The sequence below is a fragment of the Dermatophagoides pteronyssinus genome, unplaced genomic scaffold, assembly GCF_027571235.1.
Source record: "Dermatophagoides pteronyssinus isolate colony J.1.1.1.1 unplaced genomic scaffold, Derpt_VIB-CSIC_2022.12 sq0007, whole genome shotgun sequence".
Taxonomy (NCBI): Eukaryota; Metazoa; Arthropoda; class Arachnida; order Sarcoptiformes; family Pyroglyphidae; genus Dermatophagoides; species Dermatophagoides pteronyssinus.
The window spans coordinates 1472848-1487580 of NW_027461531.1; the positions used below are offsets into that span (position 1 = coordinate 1472848).

The following is a 14733-nucleotide window of genomic DNA, read 5'->3' on the forward strand; positions in this document are numbered from 1 at the left end:
AAAGATTTCGACTATCTTGTTGGACGTCGATTAGAACGTCATCCACCACATTTTAGTAATCGAAGGCAAAAAAAATCATCAGCCGATAGACCACAACATATTCCTCATCTACAACGTTGTCGCTTAGGAAATTCGAAATGTGATGGTAAAAACTTGCAGCAAAAATGTTCCGAAAATCGTCGACATGTGAAATATACATTCACGAATCAACCATTCAATTCACGATTAACTCTTGAACCGAAGCTAGAAATTTTGGGTTCGAATAAAGTTCTAGATTATGATGATATTCAACTAGGTTGGAATCCAGGAATATTCGCTAATACTAAATTCGTCCGAAGTAAAGATCGTCATAAACAAAAGGACAAAATAGTCGAAAGAAAATTCCATGTCAAAAGTTTTGCTGATTGTATTACTGAATCACCAATTCGGTATTCACCTGTCGTGAAATCCAAAGATCGACAATTTCACCGTCTTACAACCATGATTGAACCAGTGGAAGAAAATTCAGACAACCTGAATTCGAATGATTTGAATTTTCATAAGGAAGTTAATCTTTCTCATCAAAAATAAATATGGACAAAGTCGAATCAAACCTTCATTTACCCGATGATTACTCAATCATATCGTCGGAAGATAATCTATCTCAATTCATGTTTACAATTCCAGATGTTGAAACGATTTCATTCGAAATAGACACCTCTAATGATAATGATAATGATGAAATTCCCAGTAAACCATGTAAACATTTGACCGACATTGTTCCTAATTATTACTTTCAAGATGATCCATATTTCCAAGATCAATATAACTACAATCGACATAGAATCAGATACTTATCATCAGTTGATACACCTAATTTTCAGACCAATAATAATAATGCGCATTTTTTTGATATTTATTAATTAACAACGTTTGTAATATAACATCATGTATTATTACTTTCAGGTTTAAAATCCATCGGCTTATCTAAAGCATTTGCTTTTCTCAATTGAACAGCTTTTTTATATGGTGGGTCAATTGGTTTTTGATTTGGTTCATGATATTTATAATCTTTTGGTTGTTAATATTCAGTGAATAAGTTGTATCCGAATCGAATCCGGATAGATCGCCACAAGCCATAAATGGAATGATCATTCGATTTATGTGAAATTTACCTTCATCCGATTGTTCAAAATATTTTTGACATTCACCTTCCATCAATGCATTGAACATTGTAGGTTCATATTGTTCTGGTGGATTATAATTGCGACAAACTACAAAAGCTTCAATCGATGATGTTCGACTGCTACGTGGTTTCGAAATGATTACTTCGTCGAAGAAAATCTTCAATTGTGAATACAATAATTCAACATCTTTTCCACGAAATATTTTAGCCACAAATGTCCCACCAGGTTTTAAAATATGCGTGGTAATATTAACGGCGGCCAATAAAAGCTCAGCTTGGATGTAGGTATCGATATCATGCAATCCAGTAACATCTGGAGCACCATCACAAACAACTAGATCAGCAGCCATCCCATCGAAATGATCGATAATGGCTGTGGCTGTAGAATGATTGGTTATATCACCTTGTAACTGTATGACACCAGGAATTGGAGCCATGGCTTGCAGATCAACTGCCACAATTTTGCAACATTCTTTCCTCTCATTTGTATCATCTGATACAAGAAGACGTCGAGCCAACACTTGTGACCAACTACCGGGTGCAGCACAAAGATCGACACAACGTTTGACACCGTTCAATATATTAAATTGATCATCAATTTGCAATAGCTTGAAAGCCGATCGTGCTCGATAACCTTCTTCCTTAGCCAAACGATAATAGATGTCGCGTTTATCTTTGCCGAATTTTCCCATTTAATTTATCAACAAAAAAAACTAATTCAAAAAAGATTCAGTGCAAATTTCTGGCAATATTCGATGGTATGTTGATATTTTCTGCATTGGATTTTATTTTTGACTATTCGGTGATAATATTGTAAACATGTGTGTGACATGCATGTATCATTGTTGATGATTATGTTATGCAATAAAAGATCATTCATAAAATACGTTTTTGAAAAAAATATCGATCCACATTTGATACCCATCATCTCTAATGGCGCGAAAAATTGTCTTCCATTTTGGAAAATCTATTAATAAAAATGGCGGCAAACATTTGTTCTATATTTCATTATAAACAAACATGATGTCAACAATTTCAATTGAATTTAAAATTGATTTAATTTTACACAACACCGAAAAATAGAATCCAGTGTTGATTTCCTTTTTTATAAATAGCCACAAATATTTCGTCATTTTCTGCGTTTATGTTTTTGGTACTTGAATTTTGTGGCCAAAATGATTAGAAATGATCGTAATCGATCGAAGGATTCCCGTTTCTTTATTAAATTGGTAAGCATTATTTTAATTTTTATATTAATTTATTTTTCTATTATTTTCATCCACATCATCAAACAAACTAAGTACAAACGTTTTCTTAAAAATGACCAAGGACGATCAAAAATTTTGAATGTAGCTAGAGTAGATCGTCCGAAATTTGTTGAATTGACCTTTATCGGTTCGGGTTCATATGCTGATGTGTTTCGCTCCAAAGCAAATGGTAATTTTGTTTTAAAAATGATACGTTTATTACCGGAAGAATTATTGAAACGAATTCAATCGTCAGCTGTTTCACGACATACAAGCTACTTTGATGCATATCAAGAATGTAGAATTTCTGATGCGTTATCACGTTTACAGAATTTAATTATCAAAAATCGTTTTTACCGTTGCTCGATATTTCCTAAAATATTTTCCAAATTCATATCCAAAGATATTTTTTTAAAACATATAGAAAGTTATCAATCTTTTTCCGAAATTGAATGTCAATACTCCATTGATCCATTCGAACATTTTGGATTGAATGTCTCCAGAGAGAATCTGTTGATGGTCATGGAAGATTGTGGTCAATTAATGATCGATATAATTGATGATCTACATCCGTATGCATTTTTATCGATATTAAAACAAATCATCGTAGGTTTAATGATTGCAGAACAAGTTTTTGAATTTGAACATCGTGATCTACATTCGGGAAATATTTTATTGCAGCCATTTCATCAGCATTCGATTCAATTTACTTATGATAATAAAGTAATAACGATTCCTAGCTACGGCTTTTTAGTAAAGATTATTGATACAACCTTTTCTCGTCTAAAATACGGTAAGTGTTCATAAAAAAGCCAAAAAATTGTTAATTTTTTTCTCATTGTCAAATTATTTTACAATATAGACAACATAATTTACTTTAAAGATATGACGTATTTGTTTGAAAATTTTGAAGATAAAAAATGTCGTCGTAATAACGAAAAATGTCCGATGCGTATGCAGGATAGGATTTATGATCAAATGTCACAAGTTATTCAAAATGAATGGCAAAAATTTCATCCGAAAACGAATTGTATTTGGATAAAGTATGTTATTTATAAGATGCGAAAATCATTATCAATTCGTATACAACAGCAATCACCGAATGTTCGTAACAAAAATACCTGTTCATCAATATCATCATTGACATATGCAAATCGTGTTTATCGTCTATTAGAACATTTTAATAAATTAATGGATGAATGTTCAACTTTACTTGAATGTTTTCAAACCATCATCAATGATCAATCTGGACTCAATGATTTTGTTCGAATAAGTTTTTTCAACAATAAGGATATTGGTGGTGGTACTGGTAATTCCAGATCAAAACAACATATACGTGCATTTCAATATGGATGAAAATAGCATCGTGTTTCGAAATTCATAATGTTCGAATGCAAATCAAAAAAAAAAAAAAAATTATTTATTCGCCTCTTCCTATTGAGTCAACTTGTTGACAATAAATAAAAATGATGATGATAAACAAAAGTTTTCATTGATAATTTCTTTTTTACAAGTGTTAAGTTTTCATTTGGGTGATAATTTGTTTTGTTATTGAATTCTTTCTCTATTTGCGCAAAAATATTAATAAAATCATAATAATAGAATAAATTGAATTAGAATAATAATAAAATCAAATTTTAAAGCATAGGTAAACGATTAATTCACATTTAATTCAATTATTATTTATTATATAAAAATAAATTGTATAATGATAGATTGGAAAAATATATTTTCACTCATTGGATGGATTTTCAAAGTTTTCGGCAAATAACCTTGCCTGATACTTACGTACCCATCATCGATTTTATCAATGAAATTTTCATCGTTTTCGCTTTCATTGAAATTTTTTTTTCATAATTTTTTTCAACTCGATCAATGAAAATCACGTCCACAATTTAACCGTGTTTCTTTCGTTCTTTTAAGTCTTGGTTTTGAATGAACTGAACGACAAAAGTAAATAGTGGCCACTATACCAATAAACTTGATTGTAATGAAGAAAAAAAAATAATAATTGTCTAATATTATATTTGAAAATTATATTACCGAAAATGCAGCTAAACCAACACCCAATCCTAAAAACATTTTACATTCTGAACGTATGAATTCATCAATTAGTTGCATACATCCCTGTTTTCAAATCAATTAATAGATAATATAAATAAAACAATTATGATTACCTTTTGATTTCGAAATGATCGATTTTCGTCATCATTATCTGATTGGCACATTGTTTCATTGATAGGTCGCGGATTAAGATGTGCATTTTTTTCCATACGATTAGCAAGTCGACAACATGTCCGACTTATAATAAGTACATCATCAGGTAAATGATTTTCGATTTGTTTATGTAACCACCGTGAGTATTTATAATCGGCTGGCGATTCAATTCCACAACATTCAAACTATAGTTAGTAATGAGAAAATTTCATAAAATCAAAGAAAAATGATAAAAATCTAATGTTGATTTGAACAAACTTTTGTTTGTGCTAAATCTACAGCTGCTGTGAATGATGAATGGATCCCGTATTCGCTTTGCAATAATAGCACAAAATCGATAGTAGAATATCGAGAAAAAATTCTCTCTTTGAATATAACGGCCAACATACCGATGGTCATTTCTAATGAGAATGTAAGCATCAATAAAAATGTGTACTAAATGATCAAAGTACAAAAAAATTATCATTATTTATATCTAAATAAAATATATTACATTATCTTACAATGAATAATAAACATCGATTGTTCTCCATAGCAGCAAAACAACCACATAAAGCCATCAAAAAAGTTAACGTTCCAAGAAAGACAAGAATCCATGCAAGTAATTGTAAAAGAGCTAAATTATTTTTTGGTGCAAAAAATAATAAAAATAATGATGCTAATTCATCGTGTACAAGATAATAAACACCAAAAATGAATATGATTATGCCAGAAATCTATGTTAATTTGAATTTAATAAACGTAAAAATTATGAATAAAATTTTTTCATTATTGAAATAATACAATTGTAATCACCCAGAACATTATGTTGAACACCAACAAGAATCGCTTGGCGCAAATAGTATCTTCATTCAGGTTGAATTCCATTATTTTACATACAAATCAATTGATCAATGTAGAAAATGAAAGGAAAAAAAATGAATACATCCATTATTGATAGATGAACAATGTTGAACAACAAGTCATCATAGATTATTAAGTTATCAGATGCTTTTTCGTGATTATGCCTGTGTTGTACATGGATAAATCGAGGACAATATACCAGGAACATGAAAAAAATTACGATACATTCGTGATAATTTTGAATGAAGAAATGACAAAATACTCATCATATACAATCACTAAATGACAATGATGACTACCACAATCACTGACGATTATCATTTACATTAATATTAATATTGTTATTCGACAGTTGAAGTTGACGTCGATATCGTCCTCGTACCATAACCATCTTTACAATTTTGAATGGTCATATAGTGCAGAAGCCTAATTGTGCCATATTTCCGTATGTCTGTATTGTATGTATGTGTGCAGTTACATTCGGGTACATTTATCTACAATTTTGTTTACCACTAAATTAAAAATTGTCCTTTTTCATTCATTCTCTTTTTCTCTGTATATCTCTTTTCAAAATTCAAATTTGTTCCAATATTGTTCAACAACAACAACAACAATAATTTTGGGCGTCAATAATTATTTTTCATTTTATTAATTTCTGTTTTTCTCTTCATTTCCTTTGTCAAATGTATTCGCATGGTTGGTCTAAATATTATTATTTTTTGTTATGAATGTTATCTATTTTGTTTTGTTTTGTTTTTTTTCATAGAATAACCGCTAAAATTCTGAATACGCCCTTGATGATGATGATGATGATATATTCAATGATAATGAGAATTTTCAATAATTTATGAAATAAATTTTATGATATGATTGTCCTCACTATGAATTATAATGAAAAATATATAATGTTCTAATGTTATGAATCCATGACCATTCTATGATCTTTATCAGTTGAAAAAAAATCTTGAATTTCGATTTCTAGTTCAAGTATTTTGGAATTTTCATGTAGATAAGTTGAGGTCAACAAAATAAATTGAAACATTTCTTAGAATACTATTCTGACAGAATTGTTTTCTCAATTTTTACGATAATCATAACCCGTCAAACACTATATTATAGGTCTGATTTTTAGGTTTGGTTTCTTCATTCAAAAAAAACGACATTCATGATGAATATGATTTTGAAGATGATGAAATGGATGGAAGAAGATTGAAATATGAACGAAAAAAAATGATGGCAATATAGTTTTTTTTCATCACCCAGATCATACTACAATTTTCCTTTGTTTCTGTTGAATGTGATATTTTTTTCAACCACAAAACGGAAAAAAATTATTACAAACTTTTTTTTAGTTTGCTTGACATTTGAACTACTATATGCACTTGATTGACCTTAATGACCTTAATATTGGATAAGTTTTCAGTGCAAATTATAAATGCATTTTATCCATATAAAATGCATTTCTTCAATTGGATTTGCTAAATCGAGGAAAAATTTTTGAATTTTTACTTTTATTCATCCCCCCTTTCTATTGACAATTTTAAGGCTTAAATATAATATTAACAAAATTGTTGGATTAGAACGAAATGAAGATCTAATCACAATTAGGAAATTCCAAAATGATGATTATGATAAAAGTATTTAAAAAAAGAATATACATAGTATCATGTAATGCAATATGAACGGAAATCCGACGATTCCGTAGAATTTCGACAAAATTACTATGAATTTACATTTTAAAAATGATGATGATAATGCAATTAATATTATGTAACCACCAATTTTGTCCATCCAATGTTTGTTTTGTTTTTTTAGTATTTATATTACTTTTATTAAATCACATAAATTATTTGAAAAATCATCAAAGATATTAATTTATTATCAAAATATTAAACAGTAATCAGATTCGATCAATCGAAATGATCACGTTTTTTTTAGTTGTTATCGGTTGATTATCCGACTTTGAATCGACCTTTAGTACAAATATAAAAGTGTAAATAAAAAACATTTCAATGAAAAATCTGAATATAATTTTACTATTTTAGATTTACAGTTTTGTTGTTGTCAGGATAATTATAAAAAAAATTCTCAATCGATAGCAATATTATAAACAAAATAACAACAAAAACAAAACTGTTGTTGATCAAATTTCATCATTGTTAACAATGATAATAATGATTACGATAATAACATCATGGCCACTATACAGGTGTGCGAAAACGTATATTCAAAACACACAATATATACACATTAATGATATCGATTTTGTTATTCAGAAAATGAATTGATTGATTGATTGATTGTGATATTGATATTCCTCATTCAACTAATAATGAAACAAAAAAATCGGAAACAACCAGATATGGATAAATCAAACAAGAAAAAAAATCAAATGATTGATAAAATATTCATTTCATCAATCAACTATATTAATTAACTGAAAAAGGATAATACATATCTGATAATCATCGCTGAACCAGTTATTATTATCGCCATCATTCATGGATTTTTTTCTTTTCTCTTTCAACAATCAATATGTTAAACGTATTGATTAATTTTACTATGTCGTCATATGTAACCCATTGTTTGATCATATGAGTGATAGTAATCGTAATCAGGGTTTTTTCTTTATTTATCATTTTTTCAATCAAAATCATTTCATTTCATTTATGAAATAAAAAATTCATTGAGAAAAAAAAATTTGATACATTTTACTTGGGAAAATTATGAATGAAATTCAGTAATTATTTATATTTGAGTAATTATTGATTATTGAATTAAAAAATAAAAAAAAATTCAATCATTGAATCAAAATCAAACAAACAAAACAAAACAAAATATTATACTTTGATCTTTTTTTGTCAAAAAAAGTTCGAATAGAATTAGTATTACAAAATTGAATTGATCGATTTGATTAAAAACAATTCATACACAAGTGGTCAGAAAACAACTATCAAATTTGTTTCAAAATCATTTGATAATGATTACATGAATGAATGATTATGGCAACAGTTGGATGATATTCTAGAACATAGGATGTGTTTTAGTTTAATTTGTATACACGCATAGACACACCCACAAACTTCATTGAATCAATGGCTTTTTCACCCAAGCCGCATAATCAATTTTTGCAATGAAACAAAAAAAAAAATCGTAATAGATATCTCATATACATCAATATTTGTAGATCATGTTCATTCAATCATTATTTTGATTCAAGTAATCAATCGAATTTTCTTCGATTTTTTTTGATGATAATAATAAAAAATGATTCCTGGAAATGTGATATAAATAATAAATCGAGGCCAACAAAATCCATTCAGAATTGTTTCATAATCAAATGAACAAGTGAAACAATTGTTTGTGTATGTGTGACTAGAATTTGTTGATTTTTTTCCTGTTTTTTTTTCTCTTCACCATTCATCCATTCATGTTTTTGGCAACATAATTGAAATAAAATGATTTTAATTATCGTATTCGTGTTTCTTGTGCTCATTATACATAGTTTTATTGAAATTCTTCAATGGCTAATTAATCAATATCGTTTGTATTTAATGATCAGAAAAATACCTGGTCCAAAAATTAATTCTCCATTTTGGGGAAATATTAATCTATTGAAAAGAATAATTGACAAAAAACCAATCGGTTTACAATCAAAAGAATTTATTGATTTAATGAATAGATTATGTGAACAATATGATCCAAATAATAGTATCGGTTTAATTCGTCTTTGGTTCGGGCCATTTGTACCTATCATAATCATAACGAATGCCAATATTGCACAAAAACTTCTCAACAGTAAAGATCATCTTGATAAGGCCACATTTTATTCATTGTTTCGTTATGCAATAAAGGATGGTGTTTTCACTAGGTAAGTTTATTTTCCCATTCTCACATATCACGACATAGATATTAATTATTTATTTTGATAATGGTCAATTGTTAATCATATTTTTAATTATTCATCTTTGAATAAATTTGCTAAAAAAATCACATTCTGTATTAGTAAAACGGAAAAATGGCTTCATCAGAAACGTGAAATACAAGGACATTTAAAATTTAAAGCTTTACAGCGTTATATTGCCAATACGGAACGACATCTAGCGACATTGAATGAACGTATTGATGCCGTTATCGATGATGTAAATAAAAATGGTCAAATTGATGATATTAAACCAATTCTTTCCACATTTGTTTTGGATGTTCTTGGTGGTGAGTATTCTTTTAAATAATCATCATTATCTAATTAGTATTTTAAATAGAAAATATATTCAGTACAAAATTTCATTCACAATCAACTGGTGTTGAACCGAAATTTGTTCGTTCAGTAAACCGGATGTTGGAATTGAGCTACATTCCATTTTTAAAGCCATGGTCATATTATTTTAATAAAAGCATTCTTGTATATCTATGTAATATTGGTATCTTTCTTAAAACTCTAAGCCATGTTAATAATTTTCAACATTCAGTTCGAAAGGTATAAATCAATTTTGTTGGCAGTCACTTTTTAATATAATTTTTTCTTTATTCTTCAGATAATATTGAATCGTTTTGAAATGAGAAAATATGAACGAAAATCACGAAAACAATCATCATTACTGGATACGATGATTGAATCGCGAATTTCGCCTACAAATCCTAATCGAATTTTGAAACTAAATCAAATTGAAACACAAATCAATACATTTGTCGTAGCGGGTATGTTTTCAATTAATGATTGATTGAATTAATAATCATTTAAATATGATTTAGGACATGACACTACGACCAGTGCGATATCATGGACTCTTTATCTGTTGGGTCATCATCCTGAACAGCAGCAACAATTAATCAATGAAATCGATGAATTTCTTGCCAATTTGAATTTGAATGGAGAATCGATTACATTGCTGAGCATGAGAAAATTGAAATATCTCGAAAGCGTTATCCTTGAATCACTACGTTTATATCCATCCGGGCCATTCATTGCAAGACGATCACGATCCGAACTCCAATTGAATGAACAAATTATTCTCCCTGAAAATATTAATTACATTATATTCATTCAACATATGCATATGAATCCAGAATATTTTCATGAACCGAAAAAATTTTATCCAGAAAGGTTTCTACGTTGTCGTAAAGAAACAGAATTCGAATGGGTAAATCATCAGGCTTATCTACCGTTCAGTGGTGGCCATCGCATGTGTCTTGGTAAAGAATATGGTTTAATGCAACAAAGAATGTTTCTCATTAATATATTTCGACGATATCGTGTAAAATCATTAGATAAATTTGGTGATTGTCAACCTCGTTTCAATTTTCTATTATCATCCGCACATTTTCCTATACGTTTTGAAAGGCGACAGCCACAATCAACACCGGCAACACCATCATTTGTGACCACCAAAACGAAATATAGTTTTCTCTAATAAATTTAACGAATTGAATTGCCGAACTCATCGATGATTATGTTCAATTTTTCGTTTATTTTTGGTGATTTTTGAATTTTTATTTAACAAATATTACGAAATCATACATTATATTTTCATTAATTAAAAAATGACAATTAAAAGACGATTTAAAAACTATTATTATACGCCGCTATGAAATCAATCGATCAACAACCTTTTTTCAATTTTTGCTCATTATTATTATCATTAGGAAAATCATTTATTAGTTATCAAATTTTCTTGTTGTTTAATGATGATAATGAAGATATTTTAGTAAAAAAATTGCCAATAATATTTACATCATCAACAAAAACAGCCTTATCAGTATCATATAAATTTGTTTCTCGCATTTCTTTCTTTTAACAACCACAAACGCCTGTTGCTGATAATGGAATTGATTTCTATTGAATCGATAAACGGAATACAAATAAATAATTCATGTGATCGATTAAATAATTTTTTTTTCACTCGTATGATTTTACTCTATTTACAGCGCGAATACGATTGGAAATGAATGGATGATTCACTGTATTTATCATGTCAAATTTTTTGATAATTTTTTTTGACAAGAAAACCACGCATGTAATGTGTTCGGTGTTGATCATAATGGCCGATCATATTCTAATGTTGGTAGTAGTGGCCGCGTATATTTTTGCTTGTTTATGTGCCATCAACAATAGGAAAGTAAACACAAAGATTGAAAAAAAATCCTAGTTCGCGACCTTAGGTCAAACATAGAATTCACGAATATACCACCACTACCACAATTATTACAAGGAAAATTCAATAATGTCATTAACATGCATGCAGGTTTGACCGGCTGAACTGTATTATTCCTACCATTTTTTTCGTCTTCTCTTTATTGAGATGATCTAGTTTGCATGGTTGTTGTTGTTTTCCTCGACATTTCTCTTCATCTTTTTTTTCGGCCAATCATTCTTCGACAATGTTGTCGTTTTCGATACATTTTATTTTATTTAACCTTATTATTGTGTGTTTGTGCATTTGTCTGAATGAAAACAACAACAACAACAAGAAGTTTAAAATTGAGCAAAAAAATTCTTCCCGAAAATAAAAAAGTAGAGATCGAAATTCTAAAAAAAAAAATTTCGATGAATTCTATGGACCCTAGCATATTGGCCACACCAATATCTGGCACATTTTGAACATTGCCTCTTCCACATTAGAATTTTAACCTTATTCTAATTTAATATATACGGTGTGTGTGTGTTTGTGTGCGTATAAGTTAATAATATCGAGTTTTACAAAAAGTGCACTGTTCGATTATTATTATTATTTTTTGTCTGTTTTGTGTACCAATTGGAACCAGATATTTCGCTGCAGTGAAAGTTTTTTTGTTGTTGTTGTCGTTATCATAGTTTTCATTTTTCGATGCGACTATTTGTATCTGGTTTCTCTTTATCCATTTTTTTTCTCTTGTGTTTGCTTGCTCTGTATATTTGTGTGTATGTTCGTATGGCAGTACACCATACAACAGTCGACCATCACATCAATCAAATAGACGCACACATAACACAAAAATAGATAGAGAATCAAAGAAGATCTTTTAATGGACTTGTCGAACACATCAGAATGGATATATTTTGCAACAATAATAAACATTCCACAACACAAATACAAAATAAAAATGTTTATAAGATTTTGGAATTTGTTTAATCATTCACCTTAATTCACCGAATTTTCATTCATTAACCAATCTGATGTGATTGTTCTTTCAATCGTAAATTTAAAACTTTCTCTTTCGATTATTTGTTGGTCTCACCATCCATCATTTTCATCAAAACAACTTTTTTTTCGTCCAATAGAATTCGATTGTATTCACTCACACTCATACACATCGCTTCTTTTATAAGACTGAAAAAATCGACTACTGCCGAAACAAAATACGTCATATAAGACATACGTTACCATCATTGAATATCAACAATAATCTTACTAAATACGAGCAGATTTATGAGCATCATACGACAATTGATAAACAATAATACTTTGATATAAGAAAAACAAATTTTCATTTGTATTTCTTTTACAAACAGATTTTTTTTGATAATAATCACCAATTAACATGGACGATTCCAATTCATGGGATTGTTCCGTTTGTACTTATCGTAATAGTGCTGAAGCATTTAAATGTTCAATGTGTGATGTACGTAAAGGAACATCAACCAGAAAGCCAAGAATAAATCCCGAAATGGTGGCCAAACAGGTAGCTCGACAACAGGAACAGATTAAACAACAAGCATTGAAATCAGCGGTTAAAGATCATCATCATCATCGTAATAGTAAATCATCTGAACATAGATCATCATCATTGAAACGGATCGATGATACAAATAGTAATTCAAGTGTGGCCAGTACATGTAGCAGTGGGCGTAATAGTCCAGTGATCAATTCAAATTCGAATTGCTCAAATAGTTTGGAATCATCATCTAATCAAAGCTCCATAAATAATACTGCCAATAATTCATTATCATTTTTTGGTATGATATTTTTAAATTAATGTATTTATTTCTTAAATAATTTGTCCACCTCTGAAATTAGGTCATTCAATTAAACAACAATCCATCAATACTGCCACCGCATCGAAATTTCAAATGCCTTCGACCTCATCATTATCAAGGCATTCATCATCGACAAATCATTTTGATGATGAATACGATGAAAGTAATGATAATGTCAATGATGATGAATTTGATATAGCCAATCTAAACGTTTCAGATGAAAAACAGCCGGCAAGTAACAATAAAAATAAAGGCCGTAAAAATAGCAACAATGGTAAAATTATGGCAGCACCACCGAAAGCTAGGCTAAAGAATGTGGATCGAAATGATGTGCAAGTGGAAGAAGTAACAGTTAATAATATAACCGTGGTTATAACGGAATTCAAACCAAAACGAAATGGTAAATACAATCACAATAATACAATCGAGAATACAAGTCCACAAAAATCAGAAGCATCGACTAATAAAAAAGATTCAATTTCAAATAAAGAACAAAAATCCAAAGAAAATCGAAAGTCAAACAATAATAGTGCAAGTAATCCAGATGGTAAATCAACAAAATCCTCTGCATCAAAAAAGCGTACTTCAGCCGAAATGAATGATCTAAATCATTCAGCAACAAAACGAATTACTGTAGCCAACGCTGATTAATAGGGATTTGATAAAATTTGTAATTTTATTCTAATCCAACCAAACAACATCTGCATCTACTTTAGTATAACTAATCCTTTCCCAAAAGTAAATCATAATCAACATGCAAACATGCATCAAAATCACACACACACAATTATACATATTATTTTGCTATCTACAATTTCTTTTCTTTTTTTTTGTTCTAATTATCTTCCTGTCGATTTATTTGCTATCATTCACTATATTGATCTAATCAATTTTCTACCTACAACATACAGACATGCATAAATCATCATTCATAAATTCACAATATGAAACATTAAAGTCAGACAGAATTCATTGGTTTATGTGATGTTTGTGTATCGGTTGCTCGTGCAAACAAACAAAGACAACAACAAAAAATCAAATTGTCACATTGTATTCTTTTGGTTTTCATTCTTCTTCGTTTATGTATAGAAATTGATGAAAATTTCATTTCAAATAATTTTTTTCCCATTTTAAATGACTCGAATCTGTACATTTTTTCATGTTTTCTGTTCCATGATGACGATTTATTGTGTTTTTCTGTATAATTTCCTGTCAATTTTTGATTCAAACGATAATTTTTGTTTGAAGAATATTTATATATTTTGTCATTTAATTGATCATTCTGAAGATTCCAATTTTTTGAATAC

The 14733-nt window shown here is 29.1% G+C and overlaps 5 protein-coding genes across 5 annotated transcripts; 3 read left to right on the forward strand and 2 right to left on the reverse strand.

Moving 5' to 3' along the window:
• Positions 1–871: 871 nt before the first annotated feature.
• Positions 872–1998, reverse strand: LOC113792998 (tRNA (cytidine(32)/guanosine(34)-2'-O)-methyltransferase-like). The gene is given in 2 exon segments (XM_027342960.2): positions 872–1062; positions 1065–1998. Coding segments are annotated over 2 exon segments (930 nt in total). The 5' UTR covers positions 1858–1998; the 3' UTR covers positions 872–925.
• A 28-nt stretch (positions 1999–2026) lies between these two features.
• Positions 2027–3897, forward strand: LOC113792996 (uncharacterized). Its single transcript, XM_027342958.2, has 3 exons — positions 2027–2394; positions 2467–3205; positions 3275–3897. The coding sequence occupies exons 1-3, from the start codon at positions 2341–2343 to the stop codon at positions 3766–3768; spliced, it is 1287 nt and encodes a 428-aa protein (XP_027198759.2). The 5' UTR covers positions 2027–2340; the 3' UTR covers positions 3769–3897.
• Positions 3898–4061: 164 nt separating this feature from the next.
• On the reverse strand, positions 4062–5568 carry LOC113792999 (CD151 antigen-like). The gene is made up of 6 exons (XM_027342962.2): positions 5425–5568; positions 5133–5345; positions 4888–5064; positions 4590–4814; positions 4456–4539; positions 4062–4392 (listed from the first exon to the last, which is right to left on the reverse strand). The coding sequence occupies exons 1-6, from the start codon at positions 5494–5496 to the stop codon at positions 4285–4287; spliced, it is 879 nt and encodes a 292-aa protein (XP_027198763.2). The 5' UTR covers positions 5497–5568; the 3' UTR covers positions 4062–4284.
• Positions 5569–8398: 2830 nt separating this feature from the next.
• Positions 8399–11042, forward strand: LOC113793077 (cytochrome P450 4C1-like). The gene is made up of 5 exons (XM_027343046.2): positions 8399–9343; positions 9479–9684; positions 9735–9949; positions 10008–10170; positions 10225–11042. Exons 1-5 carry the CDS (start codon positions 8931–8933, stop codon positions 10881–10883), a joined length of 1656 nt encoding a protein of 551 aa, XP_027198847.2. The 5' UTR covers positions 8399–8930; the 3' UTR covers positions 10884–11042.
• Positions 11043–11912: 870 nt separating this feature from the next.
• On the forward strand, positions 11913–14406 carry RYBP (ring and YY1 binding protein). Its single transcript, XM_027343047.2, has 2 exons — positions 11913–13405; positions 13467–14406. The coding sequence occupies exons 1-2, from the start codon at positions 12991–12993 to the stop codon at positions 14075–14077; spliced, it is 1026 nt and encodes a 341-aa protein (XP_027198848.1). The 5' UTR covers positions 11913–12990; the 3' UTR covers positions 14078–14406.
• The last annotated feature ends 327 nt before the right edge of the window (positions 14407–14733 follow it).